Source organism: Phascolarctos cinereus, unplaced genomic scaffold (assembly GCF_003287225.1).
Source record: "Phascolarctos cinereus isolate Bilbo 61053 unplaced genomic scaffold, phaCin_HiC Scaffold_3;HRSCAF=262, whole genome shotgun sequence".
In the NCBI taxonomy this organism is placed as follows: domain Eukaryota; kingdom Metazoa; phylum Chordata; class Mammalia; order Diprotodontia; family Phascolarctidae; genus Phascolarctos; species Phascolarctos cinereus.
The window spans coordinates 89,014,887-89,033,907 of NW_027555736.1; the positions used below are offsets into that span (position 1 = coordinate 89,014,887).

The 19,021-nt window shown below is 38.5% G+C and overlaps 1 protein-coding gene across 1 annotated transcript in view; it reads left to right on the forward strand.

Annotated features, from left to right (window-relative positions):
- The first annotated feature begins 7,530 nt into the window (after positions 1–7,530).
- The window catches only part of MCMBP (minichromosome maintenance complex binding protein), a 33,311-nt gene continuing 21,820 nt past the window's right edge, over positions 7,531–19,021 (forward strand). Inside the window, exons 1-4 of the mRNA XM_020988229.2 lie at positions 7,531–7,985; positions 14,759–14,844; positions 15,558–15,698; positions 17,942–17,983. Coding sequence (XP_020843888.1) covers positions 7,928–7,985; positions 14,759–14,844; positions 15,558–15,698; positions 17,942–17,983 — 327 coding nt within the window. The 5' untranslated portion in view covers positions 7,531–7,927. The remainder of the gene's footprint in view (positions 7,986–14,758; positions 14,845–15,557; positions 15,699–17,941; positions 17,984–19,021) is intronic.

Genomic DNA, 19,021 nt, shown 5'->3' on the forward strand with positions numbered 1-19,021 from the left:
CCCTATTCTCCTCATATTTGGCTCAAGAAGGGAATAACATAATCAGTTAGGTATAGAAATCTAACTTGCCCTATAGGCAGTAGGAGAGAAAAGGGGAAAGAAAAGAGAGAGGGAATAGAAAGGAGGGAAGAAGTAATAAGGGTAAAGGGGAAGAAAAGGGAAAGGGATAATAGAAGGGAGGCAAGACTGAGGGAGGCAGTGGTCAAAAGCAAAACACTAGGGCGGGGGGAAGGGAGAAGGGAGAAAGAAGAGCATAAACAGGGGGGTGGAGAAAAAGACACAGATAGTAATCATAACTGTGAATGTGAATGGGATGAACTCTCCCATGAAACGGAAACAGATAGTAGAATGGATTAAAAACCATAATCCTACAATATGTTGTTTACAGGAAACACATTTGAAACAGAGGGACACACACAGGGTAAAGGTAAAAGGCTGGAGTAGAATATGTTATGCTTCAACTGAAGTAAAAAAAGCAGGGTAGCAATCCTGATCTCAGACAAAGCAAATGCAAAAATAGATCTCATCAAAAGAGATAAGGAAGGAAACTACATCCTGCTAAAAGGCACCATAGACAATGAAGTAATAGCATTACTAAACATATATGCACCAAGTGGTATAGCATCCACATTCTTAGAGGAGAAGTTCAGGGAGTTACAGGAAGAAATAGACAGCAAAACTATACTAGTGTGGGACCTCAGCCTCCCCCTCTCTGAACTAGATAAATCTAACCACAAAATAAACAAGAAAGAAGTTAAGGAGGTGAATAGAATTTTAGAAAAGTTAGATATGGTAGACCTCTGGAGAAAACTGAATGGGGATAGAAAGGAATATACTTTTTTCTTGGTGGCACATGGCACATACGCAAAAATTGAACATATACTAGGGCATAAAAAAACCTCACAAATGCAGAAAGGCAGAAATATTAAATGTATCTTTTTAAGATTCTTATGTAATTAAAAATTATATGTAATAAAGGGTTATGGAAAGATAGACTAAAAATTAATTGGAAACTAAATAATCTAATCCTAAAGAATGAATAGGTCAAACAACAAATCATAAAAACAATAACTTCATTCAAGAGAATGATAATAATGAGACATCATACCAAAACTTATGGGATGCAGCAAAAGCACTTCTTAGGGGAAGTTTTATATCTTTAAATGCTTACATGAATAAAATAGAGAAAGAGGAAGTCAAAGAATTGGGTGTACAACTAAAAAAACTAGATAAATTTATAACCCTCTATTAAACACCAAATTAGAAATACTGAAAACCAAAGGAGAGATTAACAAAATTGAAATTAAGAAAACTATTGAACTAATAAATAAAACTAAGAGCTGATTTTATAAAAAAAATAAATAAAATAGATAAACCTTTGGTTAATTTAATTTAAAAAAAGAAAGAAGAAAACTAAATTACCAGTATCAAAATTGGAAAGGGCAAATCTACCACCATTAAGAGGAAATTAAAACAATAATTAGGAACTATTTTGCCCAACTGTATGCCAATAAATTTGACAATCTTAGTGAAATGGATGAATATTTATAAAAATATAAATTGCCCAGATTAACAGAAGAGGAAGTAAAATACTTAAATAACCCCATCTCAGAAAAAAGAAATTCAACAAGCCACTGATGGATTCCCTAGGAAAAAATCTCCAGGGCCAGATGGATTTACAAGTGAATCCTATCAAACATTTACAGAACAATTAATTCCGATACTATATAAACTATTTGGGAAAATGGGCAAAGAAGGAGTCTTACCAAATTCTTTCTATGATACAAATATGATGCTGATACCTAAACCGGGAAGAGTCAAAACAGATAAAATTATAGACGAGTTTCCCTAATGAATATAGATGAAAAATTTTAAGTGAAATATTAGCAAATAGATTACAGCAACTTATTACAAGAATAATACACTATGACCAGGTAGGATTTATACCAGGAATACAGGGCTGGTTCAGTATTAGGAAAACTATCAGCATAATTGATCATATCAACAACACAAGCAAGTAACAGAAACCACAGGATCATCTCAATAGATGCAGAAAAAGTTTTTGACAAAATACAACACCCATTCTTATTAAAAACACTAGAGAGTATAGGGATAAATGGAATCTTCCTTAAAATGATAAGTAGCATCTACCCAAAACCTTCAGCAAGCATCATATGTAATGGGGATGAGCTAGAAGCATTTCCAATAAGGTTGGGGGGCGCGGGGGGTGAAACAAGGACATCTATTATAACCACTGTTGTTCAATATGGTACTGGAAATGTTAGCTTTAGCAATAAGAGAAGAAAAAGAAATTGAAATATAAATAGCAAAGAAGAACTAGTTCACTCTTTGTAGATGATATGATGATATACTTAGAGAATCCTAGAGAATCAAGTAAAAAATTACTTGAAATAATAAACAACTTTAGCAAAGTTGCAGGCTATAAAATAAACCCACATAAATCATTGGCATTTCTATATATTACCAACAAAGCCCAACAGCAAAAGATAGAGAAGAAATTCCATTTAAAGTTACTGTAGACATTAAAAATATTTAGGAGTCTACCTACTGAAACAAACCCAGGAACTATGAACACAATTACAAAACACTTTTCACACAAATAAAGTCAGATCTAAATAAATGGAAAAACATCAGTTGCTCATGGGTAGGCTGAGCTAATATAATAAAAATGACAATTCTACCTAAGCTAATTTACTTATTCAGCGCCATACCAATCAAACTACCAACAAATTATTTTATAGAGCTAGAAAAAATAATAACAAGATTCATTGAGAATAACAAAAACTCCAGAATATCAAAGGAACTAATGAAAAGAAATGCAGGGGAAGGTGACCTAGCCATTAAATTGTATTATAAATTGTATCTTAAATTGTATTATAAAGCAGCAGTCATCAAAACTGCTTGGTACTGGCTAAGAAATAGAGTGGTGGATCAGTGGAATAGGTTCCCTATGCAAGACACAGTAGTCAGTGACTATAGTAATCTACTATTTGATAAACCCAAAGACCTCAGCTTCTGGGATATGAACTCACTATTTGACAAAAACTGCTGGGAAAAGTGGAAAAGAGAATGGCAGAAACTAGGCATAAACCAAAATCTTACACCATATACCAAAATAAAGTCAAAATGGGTTCATGATTTAGATATATAGGCTGATACAATAAGCAAACTGGGAGAGCAAGGAATAGTTTACCTGTCAGATTTATGGAGAACAGAAGAATTCATGACCAAACAGGAGATAGAGAACATTATGAAATGCAAAATGGATAACTTTGATTATACTGAATTGAAAAGTTTTTGCACAAATAGAGCCAATGCAACCAAGATTTAGAAGGAAAGTAGAAAACTGGGAAAGAATTTTTGCAACCAGTATCCCTGATAAGGGCCTCATTTCTAAAATATATAGAGAATTAAGTCAAATTTATAAGAATACAAGTCATTCCCCAATTGATAAGTGGTCAAAGGGTATGAACAGATAGTTCTCAGATGAAGAAATTAAAGCCATCTATAGTCATGAAAAAATGCTCTAAATAACTATTGATTAGAGAAATGCAAATCAAAACAACTCTGAGGTACCACATCACATCTATCAGATTGGCCAACATGACAAGACAAGTAAATGATAAATGTTGGAGAAGATGTGGGAAAATTGGAACATTAATGTACTGTTGGTGGAGTTGTGAAATGATCCAGCCATTTTGGAGAACAATTTGGAACTATGCCCAAAGGGCTATAAAAATGTGCATACCCTTTGACCCAGCAACAGCACTTCTAGGTCTGTAATCCAAAGAGATCATAAAAATGGGAAAAGGACCCACATGTACAAAAATATTTATAACAGTTCTTTTTGTGTTGGCCAAGAATGGGAAATTGAGGGGATGCCCATCAATTGGGGCATGGCTGAACAAGTTGTGGTATATGAATGTAATGGAATACGATTCTGCTATAAGAAATGATGAGCAAGCAGACTTCAGAAAAACCTGGAAAGACTTGTATGGTCTGATGCTGAGTGAAGTGAGCAGAACCAGAAGAACATTGTACACAGTAACAGCCACATTGTGTGATGACTAACTTTAACAGACTTAGCCCTTCTCAGCCATGCAAGGATCTAAGACATCTCCAAAAGTCTCATGATGGAAAATGCTATCCATCCAGAGAAAGAACTATGGAGTTTGAATGCAAATCAAAGCATACTATTTGCTCTTTTTTTTCTTCTGTTTTGTTTTGTTTCTTCTTTCTTGTGCTTCCTTGGATTGGTTCTAATTCTTCCTTACAACATCTAATGTGAAAATATGTTTAATAGGAACGTATATGTATAGCCTGTATCAGATTGTGTGCCATCTTGGGGAAGAAGGAGGAGAGGGACAGGGAGAAAAATTTAAAATTCAAAAGCTTATGGAAGTGATTGTTGATAACTCAAAATAAATTAATGTAATGTACCTCTTGGAAAAAATGTAATGCTTCAGAAAGAAGGTAAATTAATCATCCTCCCTAACTGACAGAACTATGAAAAGCAAATTAGGGACAATCTCCATTTTTTTAATGGTAAGACACTAGAGAAAATAAAAGTATTGACACCATTGGTATAAAGTAGTTTTTTAAGAGTCATGTACTTTGGGATATAATAAGATCTTAGAGTCATAGATTTAGAACTAGAAGGGAACTTTGAGGTCATCAAATTCAAACCCACCTTTTTACAAATGTGGAAAACAAAGTACAAAGTGGTTAAGTGACCTGCCCAGGGTCACAGAGCTAGCAAGTGTCTGGAGTGAGATGTGAACTCGGGTCTCCCCGCCTCCCAAGACCATACCTCCATTCTTTACCCTACTTCATGAAATAGAAAAGAAAAACAGAGAAAAATCCTTCGCTTCCATATCCAACTTGTTGCCAAGGCCTGTTGATTTCATCTTTCAAGATTTCTCATATATGCCCTCTTCTGTCCTCTGACACTAACACTTAAAGTACAGACCTTCATCATCTCAATTGGACTTTTGCAATAGTGGGCAATTTCTCTCCACTCCAATACATTTTCCATTCAGTTGCCAAAGTGATTTTCCTAAAATGAAGGTCCAACCATGTCATTCTGTTACTTAATAAACTCCAGTAGTTCTTTGTCACCTCCAAGATGTACATTCCACAAACATTACCTCCTTAATTTAATTCTTTTTGCTCTTTTAACTTTAAGTTGCAAAGACATTGGATCAAGTTTATAAGACTGTACTGCCTCTTTCGACATCAAAAGAGCAAAAAATACTGACACTGAAAAAAGGCACTGCTATGTAGCTTTTCATCTGTCTCTGACTAGCTTTGGTCCTAGTGGCACAAAAAGAGCTTGCACTTTGGTGAAAGAAGAGTCTGGGTGGGAATACAGTAAATCTGGTGAACAAACTAAAATACAAAGCTGTAACAAGGCCTGGGCAAGCTATAAAATGCAGTTAATTAGTGCTACTTATTTGCACAATTTTAATTTTTAGATTGCATGCTTTATAAAAAAAAACCATGCAAATAAAAAGTTTAAAAACCTGATAAAAAAAAAAGGAAGGGAAAAAAGAGAGAAAGGTTCTGGCATAGAGGGTATATCACTGTGGCAAATTCATGAGAGGGCAAGTCACCAACATAGGTAAGCATGAATGTGTTAAGATTTTTACTATTCAACTCTAAATGTGGAAAACATTGCCAGGTACCTTGTTAGGTGCTTGGGATACAAAGATAGAAACTAATTCCAGTACTAAAGAAACTTACATTATATTAGGGAAAACAACATGAATAGAGAGAGCATTGTAATAAAAGGGAAAGAACATTGGCTTAGGGTCAGAGGAGCTGAGTCTGAATCCTTCCTCTGATTTGTGTATCCTTTTTACTTTAATGTCTCTGGGCCTCATTTTTCTCATCTGTAAAATAAGGGACTTGGACTGGTCTCTGAGGTCCCTTTCAGCTCTAACTCTGTGCTCCTACAAAGAAAGCACAAAATAAATACAAAGTAATTTCCAGGGAGTGGAAGGAGAGGCCACTGTCAAGCGGAAATGGGAATAGGTCTTTTGTGGGAGGTGGCAAGAGCTGAAGTCTTCATACACTAGAAAACCTGGGTTCTTAAAGGCTAGGCCAGCAGAATAAAAAGTGTGGCCCGTTCTATCAAGACAGAAAGGAAGTGATCACTGTTACAATCATTAATCACTATCATTTATATAGTTTTAAAGGATTTGCAAAGTCCTTTTTACAAATCAGAGTCACTTGATGTTGTCAGAACCCCAATCTAGCTAACTCCAGAAATATGCTTTCTTAGCTTAATTGTGAGATGATAAATACTCTGCTGAACAACTCTTAAAAGACTATCTGTAAATCTGTGGAAACATGAGGTATGAGGTAGCTTAGCAAAATTAAGGGATCAGGCTTCTATTAGGACTTTTAAAGTCACTTCCCACCCCTATCATTTGGGTGATCAAAATTTCAAAAGAAGTCTAAATGACATCTAATCAAAGGCATTCATTTATTCATTCAACAAGCATTTATTTAACCAGTTAAGTACCAGATACTGTAGATACAAAGACCATCAAATGACCCACCTTTTATTAAAGACATCATTTTTTAACCTGGTCAAGTTGCCCAGGCTTTTTCCTGGTCAAAATTTCTGTCACTATGATTAATATGTTTTCATATATTTAACATTAATGTATTGCATATTTAACATATTATATGAATATGTGTTTATGTGTATATATGGGGCATAGTATATTCAAACTATATATAGTGTTGCATATATAGTCTATATATGTAGAATGAGTATATATGTGTATATATGCGCATGTGTCTTTATATAAAGTGTAGGACTTCATAGAAATAAAAATGAACTTATTAGATCCATCCCAATCCAAACGGTTAACTCCCAGATTTGCCTTCTATATGGTCACGAAATATCTGCCTTCATTTAAGACCCGGTGGAGGGAGCTTAAATCACTCAGGCCTTTAATGTCACCGGCGACAGAGGGGAGCTGGATGCCCTGACTGCTGGACCACCCTGTCTGAAGTTCAAAGACGTGCGAGGCTGATTCTGGGATGCCAGAAAACAGAGAGACGGCAGCTATCCCGGCTGGAGGTGCCCAGCATTCGTGCTCCTATGGAGAGAGCGCCGCCACGTGCCTCAGTTTCCTCATCTGTAGATCTGGACTGCTTAACCTGCTCTGTGTCACAGACAAACCTGCGGACCCTGTCTCACGACAGCCAGTCACGTTAGAGCCTAAACCCTGGACTACGCAAGGCGTTGGAGGGGCTGGAGGAAGGAGGCCTGCCCCTCGCGCCCCGTGCGGGCCCCGGGTGGGGCTCGGTCCCGCTCCTGGCCCGGCAGCTGCTGGCAGGGGAAGGGGCCGAGACTCGAGGGAATAGTGCTTCAGCACAGCCCCGCCTCGCAAGTTTGCCCTCCCTTCCTGCCCTTTTCCAAAATGGCGACGACGGCAACGCCGCCGCCAGGGCCCGGAAGCCCCGCCCCGCCCCTCCTCCTAGCGCTACCGAATTCCCCACCGCCCCCTCCCCAGCTCGCGCTCGGGGGTCAGAGGCGACGCCGTCCGCGCGTCCGTTTCCCGCCATCGGGTAGAGGAAGGCTGGGGGCCAAAGGGGCTCCCCGCGCTTCCGCCTGGTAGCTGCCGCCGCCGAAGTTGCTGCTGCCGGGAGTGGAGCGAGCCCGAGGCCGGGCAGTGACGCTCCGTGACCGCTGCGGCTTGCCTGGCGTGGGTGTGGGCGAGAGAGGGAGCGGCCGGGGGCTTCGGGCCGGACCCCGAAAGGAGAGCAGCGGAGGAGGAAGCCGCCGCCGCGCCCGGGAGGGAGGAGGGCCGTGCGATTGTCTCCTCTGCCCGGCCGTCGCCGCCTCGGGAGCCCCGCTCGGGGCAGCCTGCTCCGCGCGTCCCTCGGCAAGATGCCGTGCGGGGACGACTGGCTGAACCATCCGCTCGGCATCGTGCAGGGCTTCTTCGGTGAGTGGGGGGCCCCCCGGAGGGATCCCGGCCGCTCGGGGCTCTGCCGCCGTCGCAGCCTCGGCGTCGCAGTATGGGGGATCCCCTGGAACTTTAGGGGCTTCAGGGAAATTCTCCGTGCCCAGGGAGCGGGGAAGGGGCGGCCCTAGTGACCCCTGCCCTCCAACCAGTGCACGACCACGCGCCCCGAGGCCGGCACGGGGCCCCGCCGCCCGGGCTCGGGCGGAGGTCGGGGGCCCGTTTCCCCGGGGCGCGGACGGCGGTCCTGGAGTCCGGCGACTGCCCTCCCGCGGGGGGGGCGCGGAGGGGCCAGAAACTTTGTTGCCATTCACTGCCGGGTTCTGAACCGCCGACCGAGGGTGAACCTCGGCTAGGTCCCGGTGGGGTTTCTTTGGCGTGGGCGCGTGGAAGAGGGGAGGGCTGCAGAACTTGGGCCCTCGCTGGAAGCGTGGCTTAAATGGCCGAGTCCCGGGGTTTCTTGTCCATCACGGGCTGTCATGTTTGCTGTTGGACATTTAAGGGGCATGTATGTTATCCGGTTTTTGACTACCGTGGTATAAGTGGAAGGAAAATTAATTTGGGTTTGTTACCACCGAACTAGAAACTTGATCCTTCAGAAACTGTATTGCCTCTGTTGTTGTTCATTAGTGTCAGACTCTCCGTGACCCCATTTAGGGTTTTCTAGGCAAAGATACTAGAGTGTTTTGCCATGTTCTCCAGCTCATTTTACAGATGGAGAACTGAGGCAAACAGGGTTAAATGACTTGCCCAGGGTCGGTTAGTGTCTGAGGCCAGTTTTGAACTCAGGAAGTTGAATCTCCTTGACTCCAGACAGGCATGCTACGCACTGCCCTTAGGAACTGGGTAAAGTTAAAAAAGAAAAAAACATGTTTTGAACATGTTGTGGTACCATAGAGGGAGGCAGTGAGATGGTACATACGTGAATAGAGTGCTGGCCTTGTCCGGAAGACTTCGGGTTCAATTCCAGCCTTCGACATTTACTAGCTGCCTGACCCTGAGCTAGTGGCTTCATCTTCTGTAAAATGGGGATAATAATAGCATCTACTTCTCAAGGTTCTTGTGAGACTAAGATAAAATGAGATTTGTAAAGCAGCTATTGCAGAGCTCACTTATCATGCGGTCCTTTACCGGGCTGCCTTAACTGTCCAGAACAGAAGTAAGTAGGAAGTAAATTTTAGAAATAATAAATGACACAAAGCCCATAAATTTGTAGGAGATCTTGAGGGATGGGGGAATATTGAGAGTTTGTATGCTTTTAATTTGCTGACAACTAACTCATTTTCCTAGCCTACAATAGAATAGAAGCAGCCAGCAGACCATCACCATCTTACTGACAACAGGGAGACTTCACAGCTGAAGTAAGGGAAGAAGCAGGAAATCTATTTTAAAACTGACAAACTCAGAATATAGTATTTAAAGCCCTTTAGTGAAGGAACTTGCTTTCTTATGCTCCTTGGGTCTCCAAAGGCATCACTCTAATAAAAGAAGAGTGTAATGGTTGATATTCTTAATGAGGACCCCGACTAATTAAAGCAAAAGTTAACAGAAATTTATCTTTAGCGTGCTGTGTTTAATTAGAGAAGAAAATGTGTGCTACATTTTAGGATTTCCACCAAAAATGTTTTTTGATGTTTTTTGGTGTTTTTTGGGGCAGGGGTTGATACTATAAACCAAAGATTTGGTTATACTTTGGGCAGATCACATTGTCTTTGTCACACAGAGGTGTGCATTTCTCATAGCACAGAAAGCATACAATGTTGATCTGTGGTGCCATCAGCTTTATAACAGTGTTCAACAGTGTTTTAAAATTCCGTGGATTATCATTGTATAGCAGTTATGAATAAAACAATACCCATGTTGATGTCTTAATATATTAATAAACCAAAAACTTGATTTTTTTAACACTATTGAAAGATGGCAATTTCACAATTTTTTCATGTCATGCTGTGATAAAACATTGTTTTAATAATAGATGTTTGTTAACATAGATAATGTGGCATGAGAACAGGTATATTTCTAGTCAGTCTCCAGACAGGAGAGAATTATTTTTGCTTCCTCATATAGCATTACTGATAAGTGCCTAAATATAGAGTAACTGTCTTTTTAGTCTTGAAATAATGATTTTTAGCAGGAATGTTGAACAGAAAATTGTTCAAAACTGTTCTGTGAAGTTTAGATTCAGTCAAAGGGTCACACTTGAGGACCTAGAGGGCCGCCTGTGGCCTGGAGCTGCAGGTTCCTCACCCTTAGAACAAATATGACAATTTTTTTCCTTTTTTCTTTTTCTTTTCTTTTTTTTGGTCCTTAACCTGTGGTTGCATCACTGTAGAACTACGTTTGCAACTTGAAAAATTACCTTCTGGGACTTTCCCCTGGGTTGCAGAGCTAGTATGTATCAAAGGATTACCTAAACCCAAGTCTTTCCCATTCCAAGACCAGTCTACTATCTGTTATCCAATGCTGTATCCTCACATTGCTGTATTTAATCCAAAGGAACTCAACCTCAAGAGCCTAAAAGACTTTCAAGGTTGAAGAACTCTTTCTGTGACACACTGACTCTGACCCTAGGCAAGTCACAACCTCGGGGTTACCCCAGCGACTCTCTAACATCATTAAATTGCAAAATAATAACCCATTTGTTGACCTGCATTGATGAGTGAGTTTTTTCCTTTCCTCACTAAATGCCCTCCAGTCCTGTGACGTAACAGGTCTGTTCTCATCCATGCCATTTTTAATTAATGAATTTATGTTTTAAGATTTGGGTTTGTATTTGCCAAAGTACTTAATCTCATATTTAAGATATTTTCCTTTAGGCCTTAAAAAAGTCATTGTTGTCAGTATTCTACAATCTTGATTGAAGAGGGTATTCAAAGTTCAGAAACCCCTTCCACTCATGTCAGGTTGTAACCCTTCCATTCCCCATGGGAGTTGAGTGAATTATTGCCTAAGTACCCACATTTCTATTGAGCCTTTCTGAATTTAGCTAGGCCTATCCTCAGGTGACAGTCATGAAATCTGCTGGGTCCAAATTCAAAACCTTTCTAATAGCTGGTGGACCTGCCATGACTTTAACTTCCCTGCGGAATACTTCAAGAACCCAGAGTCACTACCAGGAACTAATGAATAGATCTGTTTTAATTTCCATTGTGGGGTAGTCTTGTATAAGGAGATAAAATGTCAAAAGCTACCTTCTTTCTTGAAACCTAGCCATGTTTTCTTAGAGGGCTCTAAAAAAATTACTTAGATTTTCTTGTATGCAATTCTGATGGTACAATGCAGTCATCAATCCGTTTTTTACTAAATATTATAAAAGTGCAATCTAAAATGAAACTGAATTAAGAGAAGCATTTTTAATTTAGCAAGTGTTTGAGTCACTTTGAGGTAATTTACCTTCTGATATACGGAAATACCATTTCTTCCTGTTTTTTGCTGGGTTTTGTTTTTAATTGTAGATGGTGTCTATTTGTGCAGTGAGACTGCTCTTTTATGTATTCGGTTTTTAGTGGAGACAAGAAACCCTTCATTGGTTGGGATGCTTTTTTTAACCTTTTTTCTCGGGTTAATGGACCTGTATTATTACACTTACAAAGGTGAAATCCAATTGTGAGAGACTAGGGACATCCAAATTGCTTGATTGCTTTGGAATTTTGATATAAATAGAAACTTAAAAAAAATCTTCATGTGGGATACCCTTTCATTTCAATGGCACATTTATTTCCATATCTGAACTGCTGCATTAACTCCATCAGTGGTCTTGACTCCATTCTCTTTCTTCACTTTAATCTATAAGCTATTGTTGTAGTCATTCCTCTGCTGAGAAATGTTTACTTGCTACCCATAAACTAAAGGATCAAGTCCAAACCTCTCAGCCTACCATGCAGTGCTCTCCAAAGTCTCGTTTTTCCCTTATTTCCCAATACTCTCTCACTTTCTCTAACTACACATCCCTTCTGTCTTCTGAGATAGCTTGTCTCTTTCCTTCATGAAGCTTCCCTCTTAATCTTTTCTAGCAAACAAGAGTGTATTTTGTAGTACTCTGTGCAAACCTGTGTCAGGCACTGGGCTGCAAAGACAAAAGGAAAGCAAGACCCTACCCTAAAGGAACTTTAACAGCACCTGCTGATCTGCTTCAGCTTGCATCTCTCTCTCCCTCTGCACCTAATATGACATTTACTATTTGTAGTTATTATTTAAAAGCTCAGACTGTACTCCCCTTTGGATACCTTTTCATTGTTTGACTCAACTGCTTGCTGTATGTGGCAAGCTCCTTAAAGAAACAGAGGCTGCATTCTTCGGAGGACCAGGACAGTGCTGTACCTTTAACTGAAGAGCATGAGCTTTTCAAAAAAATGAACGTAAGAGTCTTTGCATAATAGTTTCATATGTGAGGCAAGACTGATTCTTTGACCTGGTTGCAATGAGTTAAGTGGATTTATGCTGTATGCTAAGCACTGGGATATAAGTAAGAAAAAGAGATTGTCTTTGTCCTTAAGGAGCTTAATTTCTAAAAAGGAGAGATACCAAAGGGAAGTGGTGGACAGAGATGGATAAGTAGCAGGGATAAATAGAGCCATAGGGCAGTCCATCAATGCCTTCCACACCTTTTCCAAAAGCTGTTTTTAACTTTTTTTTTAAATTAACAAGCACTTACTTTCCTTCTCACCTCACCCCCCAAAAGAAAATAAAAACAAAACCCTTGAAAATACATACATGCATACACAGATAGATAGATAGTTAGGCAAAAGAAATTCCCATACTGGTCATGTCCAAAAATATCTGCATCTTGAGTCCATCTCCTCTCTGGCAGGAGGTGAGTAGCATTCATTGCTAGTCCTCTGGAATCAAGATTGGTAAAGTAATGATAGTTAGTGTTGATCTGATCACTGTTGTGTGGTCAGTGTGAGTGATGGGTTGAAGAAAGATGAAGGTGAGGAATGGTCAGATGACTGGGCCTGTTAGATGCAGTGAGCTCTCAAGGGTGAGCACTGCCCTAAAGAGCTGGAGGTACATTGAATCTTTTATACAAAATGTTTTTTTCTGGTATCTATCACTGTAGCATTTTCTTTATACCAAAAGTGCTTCTATGACCAACATTGCTTTTGCCTTCTCATCACCTATTAAGTAGTAACTAAACAGGATAATAGGATCCTTAATAGGATGTTATAGCCAGAGATTATATTAAGATCCACTAGCCCAGTCCCTTCATTTTACAGATAAACCAAGGCCAGTAAAAAGGCCTAATGTCCTATAGCTAGTAAGTGGCAATGCTGGGACTTGGACCTTTAGACCTTTGACCTTCCAAATACAGTGTTCTTCTTCCCACCATTTGTGGCATTTTATAATTTATATAGTGCTTACCTCACAGTAGCTCTATGAGGTAGCATAGGCATTATTAATTATTACCCCAGTCGTATAGATGAGGGAACTGAGGCTGAAAAATTAACAATAAATAGCCTGTGATCACAGGTAGTAAGGAGGAGCCAAGGAGTCATAGGGTCATTTATTTAGAGCCAGAATGAACCTCAGATATTCTAGGCCAAACCACACATTCCGTAGATGTTCAAGCAAGTACATGTAATACTATGAGTATGATCAGGCTATGATAGTACAATAAAAGAATTCTTCAGGAGAAAACTGTATAAAGGCTGTCATTAGAGAAGTGTACAATTTGAAAAACAGATGGGCTCGACATCCAGCTTACTTATGTAAGCCACTGGTATACATGTCATGTCAAAGGAATACAAAGGCTCCTAGCATACGGGGTGGGACCCCAACATGATTTTGTAGGACCTGGACACTCAGGATAGGCAGTGATCTACAGCCTTGGAAGGTTGGAAGGAATATCCCCATCATTGAAACCTGTTCCATTGGAGCAAGGTTGTATAAACTTTCATTCGCTATTATTCTGCCTAAATGGATGCAGAATAACAATAGTTTGTTGATCTTGCTGCAAAGAATATCTGAAAATGAATGATTTCTATATAATGACTATGATCCAGAACACTAGACGATTGCATTTTTATGTAAACATGAGAATGACTATTACATTTCTACTCTCTAGGACCTAGAGATAACAAAAAAATTTAATCTGTCTGCTGAGAGTTTTGACTAAAATGAAAAAGTGTTCTTAACTGAAAGATGAAAGTAAGGTAGCAAACTTTAGCGACCCAACTCCACTTTGTCTTTTAACTCTTGGACATTTTAATTCACCGTGGAATTTTGGAGTTGGATACAAGAAACCCTTTTCATCTACAAGATGAACTAAAGCAGTGACTCAGTATCTCACTGGAAGTTAATAACAGAACAGCTACACAAGGTAGGGGGCAGGTGTTGTGATGTAGCAGGGTCTACTGAAACCTGGTTTTGAGGTATTAGCTCGGTCAGTTCACTTTACCTCACTTTCTTCATCTATAAAGTATGTGTGATATTAACACTGTTTCACAGAATTGTTACGAGGAAAACACAGTGAATGGATGATAGACGTAAGCTATTCCAAATTCTATTTTAAGCTGCTTATTGATAACTTACATTTAACAAGTATTTCAAAGTTTACAGAGCTGACAACTCAGTCCTATTTGGTAAATGGTGGGAACTAGGTTTTTTGTTCTTTTTTAAAAATATCTTCCTTATATTCACCTTAGCAATGACTGTTTTGACAAGTGTATGAATGACTAGCTTGACCAATTAGCAATTTAGCAGCAAATCCAGTGGTTTGTACCAGTGGTTTAAAAAGGTGAATTTTCTTCTTTCAGCCCAAAATGGATTAAATTCTGACTGGGAAAAGAAAGTAACTGAATATTTTAAAGAAAAGCTAAAAGAAAATAATGCTACTAAATGGGTAAGCTTTTTTTTGTTTGTTTTTGTTTCTTTCTGTGAATTAAGTCTTAGATTATTTTATAGGCAAGTTAATGTCACTAATTCTGTTTTTTCAACTTAGTAAGTAGGTTAAAATGCTATTGTGATGGCTTCAAGATGAATATTTTTCCTACCTGAACTTGAGAAAATGTTTAGAGTTAGGTGCTATATCTCAGTGCCTCTAGATGGCAGTAATTGACAAAAATCCTGCATTGCTGTTGTCACAGGTAATAATTTACCTTGATTTAACTTGATTGGAATTGGTATCTGCATTATTTGTAGAGTGTAGCACTACAGAGTAGATCTTATTTCTCTTGAAGAGAGAATGTATTTATATGTAGGAAGATCAAATACAATTATAGTGAACTTGTAGGAACTATGAAAATTTTTTGAAGTGTGATCTCCTTGTATTGGATATTGGGATAATTAAGTTGCCAGCTGAGACTTGGAAGGAAATCCTTTGCCGTGTGGAGATTTTGGCTTGTAATGGTATCCTTGATAGTTGGCATGTAGCTTTTGTCTTCCCTGATAGAATGTAAGCTCCTTGAAGACAAGTATCATTTCATTTTTGTGTTTGTGTCCCCAGTAAAGAGCACGGCGCATAGGATGAAACACAGGCGTGTGGTAAATAATTGTTGAGTCTGTGTATCAGCCTAGTTTTACTTTCGCTTTAAACGTGAATATTTTCCTGCTAAGGTACCATCCCTGAATGATGTTCCTCTTCACTATCTGAAGCCCAACAGTTTTGTGAGATTCCGCTGCATGGTTCAGGATATGTTTGATCCTGAGTTTTACATGGGAGTCTATGAAACAGTTGACCCAAATACAAAAGCACGGGTACGTATTTCTGTTTTTGAGTAATTCAACTGTAGTTATTCTTTAGATACCAAGTATAAAGCATTTTAAATCATGCCTGGTTCAGCTTTGGCATCATAACTATTTTCTAGTTAATCAAAACTAGAATTGGCCATCTATAAAACTATAGAGGCAGCTAGGTGAGTCAGTGGGTAGGTAACTGAGCCTGGAGTCAGGAAGACCTGAGTTCAAATATGTTCTCAGGCACTTAATAGCTAATGATGGGCAGATCACTTAACGTCTTTTGCCTAAATCCACTGGAGAAGAAAATGGCAAACTACTCCTATATCTTTGCCAAGAAAACCCCACGGGCAGCAATGGTCTGCTATGGTCTGGAGGTCATGAAGAGTTGTTTACGGCTGAATCACTGAACAAGGAAAACTGTATAGTCAGGAATGTGTGTCTCGGTATCCTACCTTGTCAGTACACTACTCATTTTCTCTGCCAAGTTAGAGGATTTGGTATAAGTGGGGCATTTGTATATTACTATAAGGATCTTCGAAGATTTCACACAGTTTGGAGAATTACCAGATCCATACTTAAAAGCAGTGTGCTGCAGAGCCTTAGAAATCATCTTTGAAAGGTCCTGATTCATGGATAGCAGGAAACATTAAGAAGCCAAGACCTAGAGTATCTGCTAAATGAATTCTACTAATTTAATATAAATACATTTTATGGATGTTTTGGGGATACCATCATTTGCCAGTGTGCCTCCCCTTCCCCCACTGAATCTTCCCTTGTAACAAAGATATGATATAAAGATCATTTCTGACAAAGCCATATTCCCTGCCCCCACTTCTCTGTCATGAGTAAGGACATATATGTTTTATTTGCAAGGCCAGACAAGCCCTAGAAGACTTTAGAAAATTAGATAAGTCTCTTCAGGTAACATTTCTCCTTATTCAATGTAGAATAACCTTTAAAAAGTTACCAGAGACCTGAGATAAAGTAGCACATTTTAAAAAAAATGTTATTTTACTTTTATTATTTATTTTTAGTTTTCATTTGCTTTTATAAGATTTTGAGTTCTGAATTTTCTCCCCTCCCTCCACTTCCCCTTCCCCAAGGCGGCATGCAATCTGATATAGGCTATACAATTATGATCATTTTAAACATATTTCTACGTTAGTCATGTTGTGAAATGAGAATCAGAACAAAAGGGGGAAAACCATGAGAAAGAAAAAACAGCAATGAAAGAGAAAATATTATGCTTTAGTCTACATTCAGACTCCATAGTTCTTTCTCTGGATGTGGATAGCATTTTCCATCATGAGTCTTTTCAAATTGTCTTCAATCATCAAATAGCACATTTGCATAAAAGTTGGTTTAAGATTATATTATCTAGTTCTATGGGGGGGAAAGACAGATACATGAAACTTACTTTTTAAGTAGGGAAGGTGTGTTGAGACCTTTGGAATACAGTGTAAATTTAAGAGATAGTTATTATACTATGACTATCTCTACTATAGTTATTGTTAGGGATCTGATGCATGCACTCACAGTTATAAAATTAAAACCTCGAGACAATTCTCTAGGGTAAGGAATAGTGACTGGACCTATGATTTCATTAGAATAGGAAACTATTGAACACATTTCTACCAATGCATATTGGTACCTTCATAATTTATTGTTTTAGAGTATTGCCTAGACCACTGAGAGATTAAATGACTTGTCCTGGGACATACAACCAGTATGTATTAGAGGAGGGGTCTTGAACCCAAGTCTTCTTGACTTTGAAGCTGGCTCCTTATCCATTAACACCATGCTTGCCCCTAAGAGACATGTCCTTGTGTAATTTTAGACTTGTTGAACTCTTAATTGGTAGCAGTAATATGGAAAAACCTCTTTGTTTTTAAATCATTTGTCAGATATTTGGATACCATTATTAGATATTGGATACCAAGAGATGATCTTAAGCTTTAATTTGGTCGTAAAACTGATGCTAAATTCCTACTTGATGCTTTAGGTCATAGGTTGGACAGTTTATTTACCAAATAGATTTTAGTAACTAACTGCTGTTTTTTGACTTGTTTTTGGTGAAGAAGCATCTGAGGGAGACTCCAGAGTCCTTAAATACACATACTTAAAAGCATTTCAGAGCTACTTGTAGTCTGGTGTCTAAATTTTGTCATTCTGCTGTTTATAGCAGTTCTGATTCTTGATCTGTAAAAGGCAGTAATTTGTTTTGAATTAGTATTGAATGACTTTGTTATTGTTGTTCACAGGTTTTACATTTTGGAAAATACAGAGACATAGCAGAATGTGGGGTATGTGTTACAACTTAAAATTTAAAAAAAACTGAAAACTTTATGTTAGAACTCATTACTTTTCTTTTTATTAGTAACTTTTTGGTTTTACGTCACATAACTTTCGAAATATGGTTACCCTGTTTCTTCTCAGTGATCTGTGCCTTCTAACAAAAAATGCAGAAAGATTGGGGGAGAGGCAGCTCTGCCAAACTAACACCACAGTCACAGTCACCACTCCTGCACTGAAGAGAAGGGCGTTTTCTTATCTCTTCTCAAAGTCTAAGCTTAGTTGTTATAATTACACAGCTTTCAGTTTCCACTTACATTGTTGTGATCATTGTGTCTGTTTTCCTGGTTCTGTTTGCTTCACTCTATGTCAGTATCTAAATTTTCCTGCTTCTTTGAATTCTTTATGTGTGTCATTTCATATGGCTCAGTAATATTTCCTTATGTTCTTGTACAACAGTTTATTTAACCATTCTCCAATTAATGGGTTCTCTACTTTGTTCTTTACTACCAAAAAAATGTGCTGCTGTAAATATTTTGTTGTATGTAAGAACTTTCTGTCTTTGACTCTCTTAGAGGATATATGCTTGAGCTTATTTCTTTCTTGAACTGATACTGAATTTTTTTGCTTTCTTTAAGTATACAAATAATAAGATTATATTTTGTTTGGTATTTTTGAGAAAATAATAGATGTCTTCTCCCTTGTCATTTGTGTTATAGTTTTGCCTGGTGTGTTTTTGTTATTGAGATTTCTTATAAAGGGAGTTTGTAATAAATATTTTAATTAATGTTTTTCCAAACACTGAAATTTTGGTTTTAATCAGCATATTTAATCATAAGCTATTTTAAAAACAGAAATTTATCACTGCTTTGCTAATATACTTACGTGAGCTTGGTTTGCATTTTACAAGCTTGCAAATCTGTGCACCTCAGTAATCTTTTTATTCCCTGTTCTTTCCTACTAGAGAAAAATGACTGATTTTCTAATAGAGTAAATTAGCCTCTTTGTTAATAGAGACATTGAATATAGTCATGATTGAAAGGGAGAGT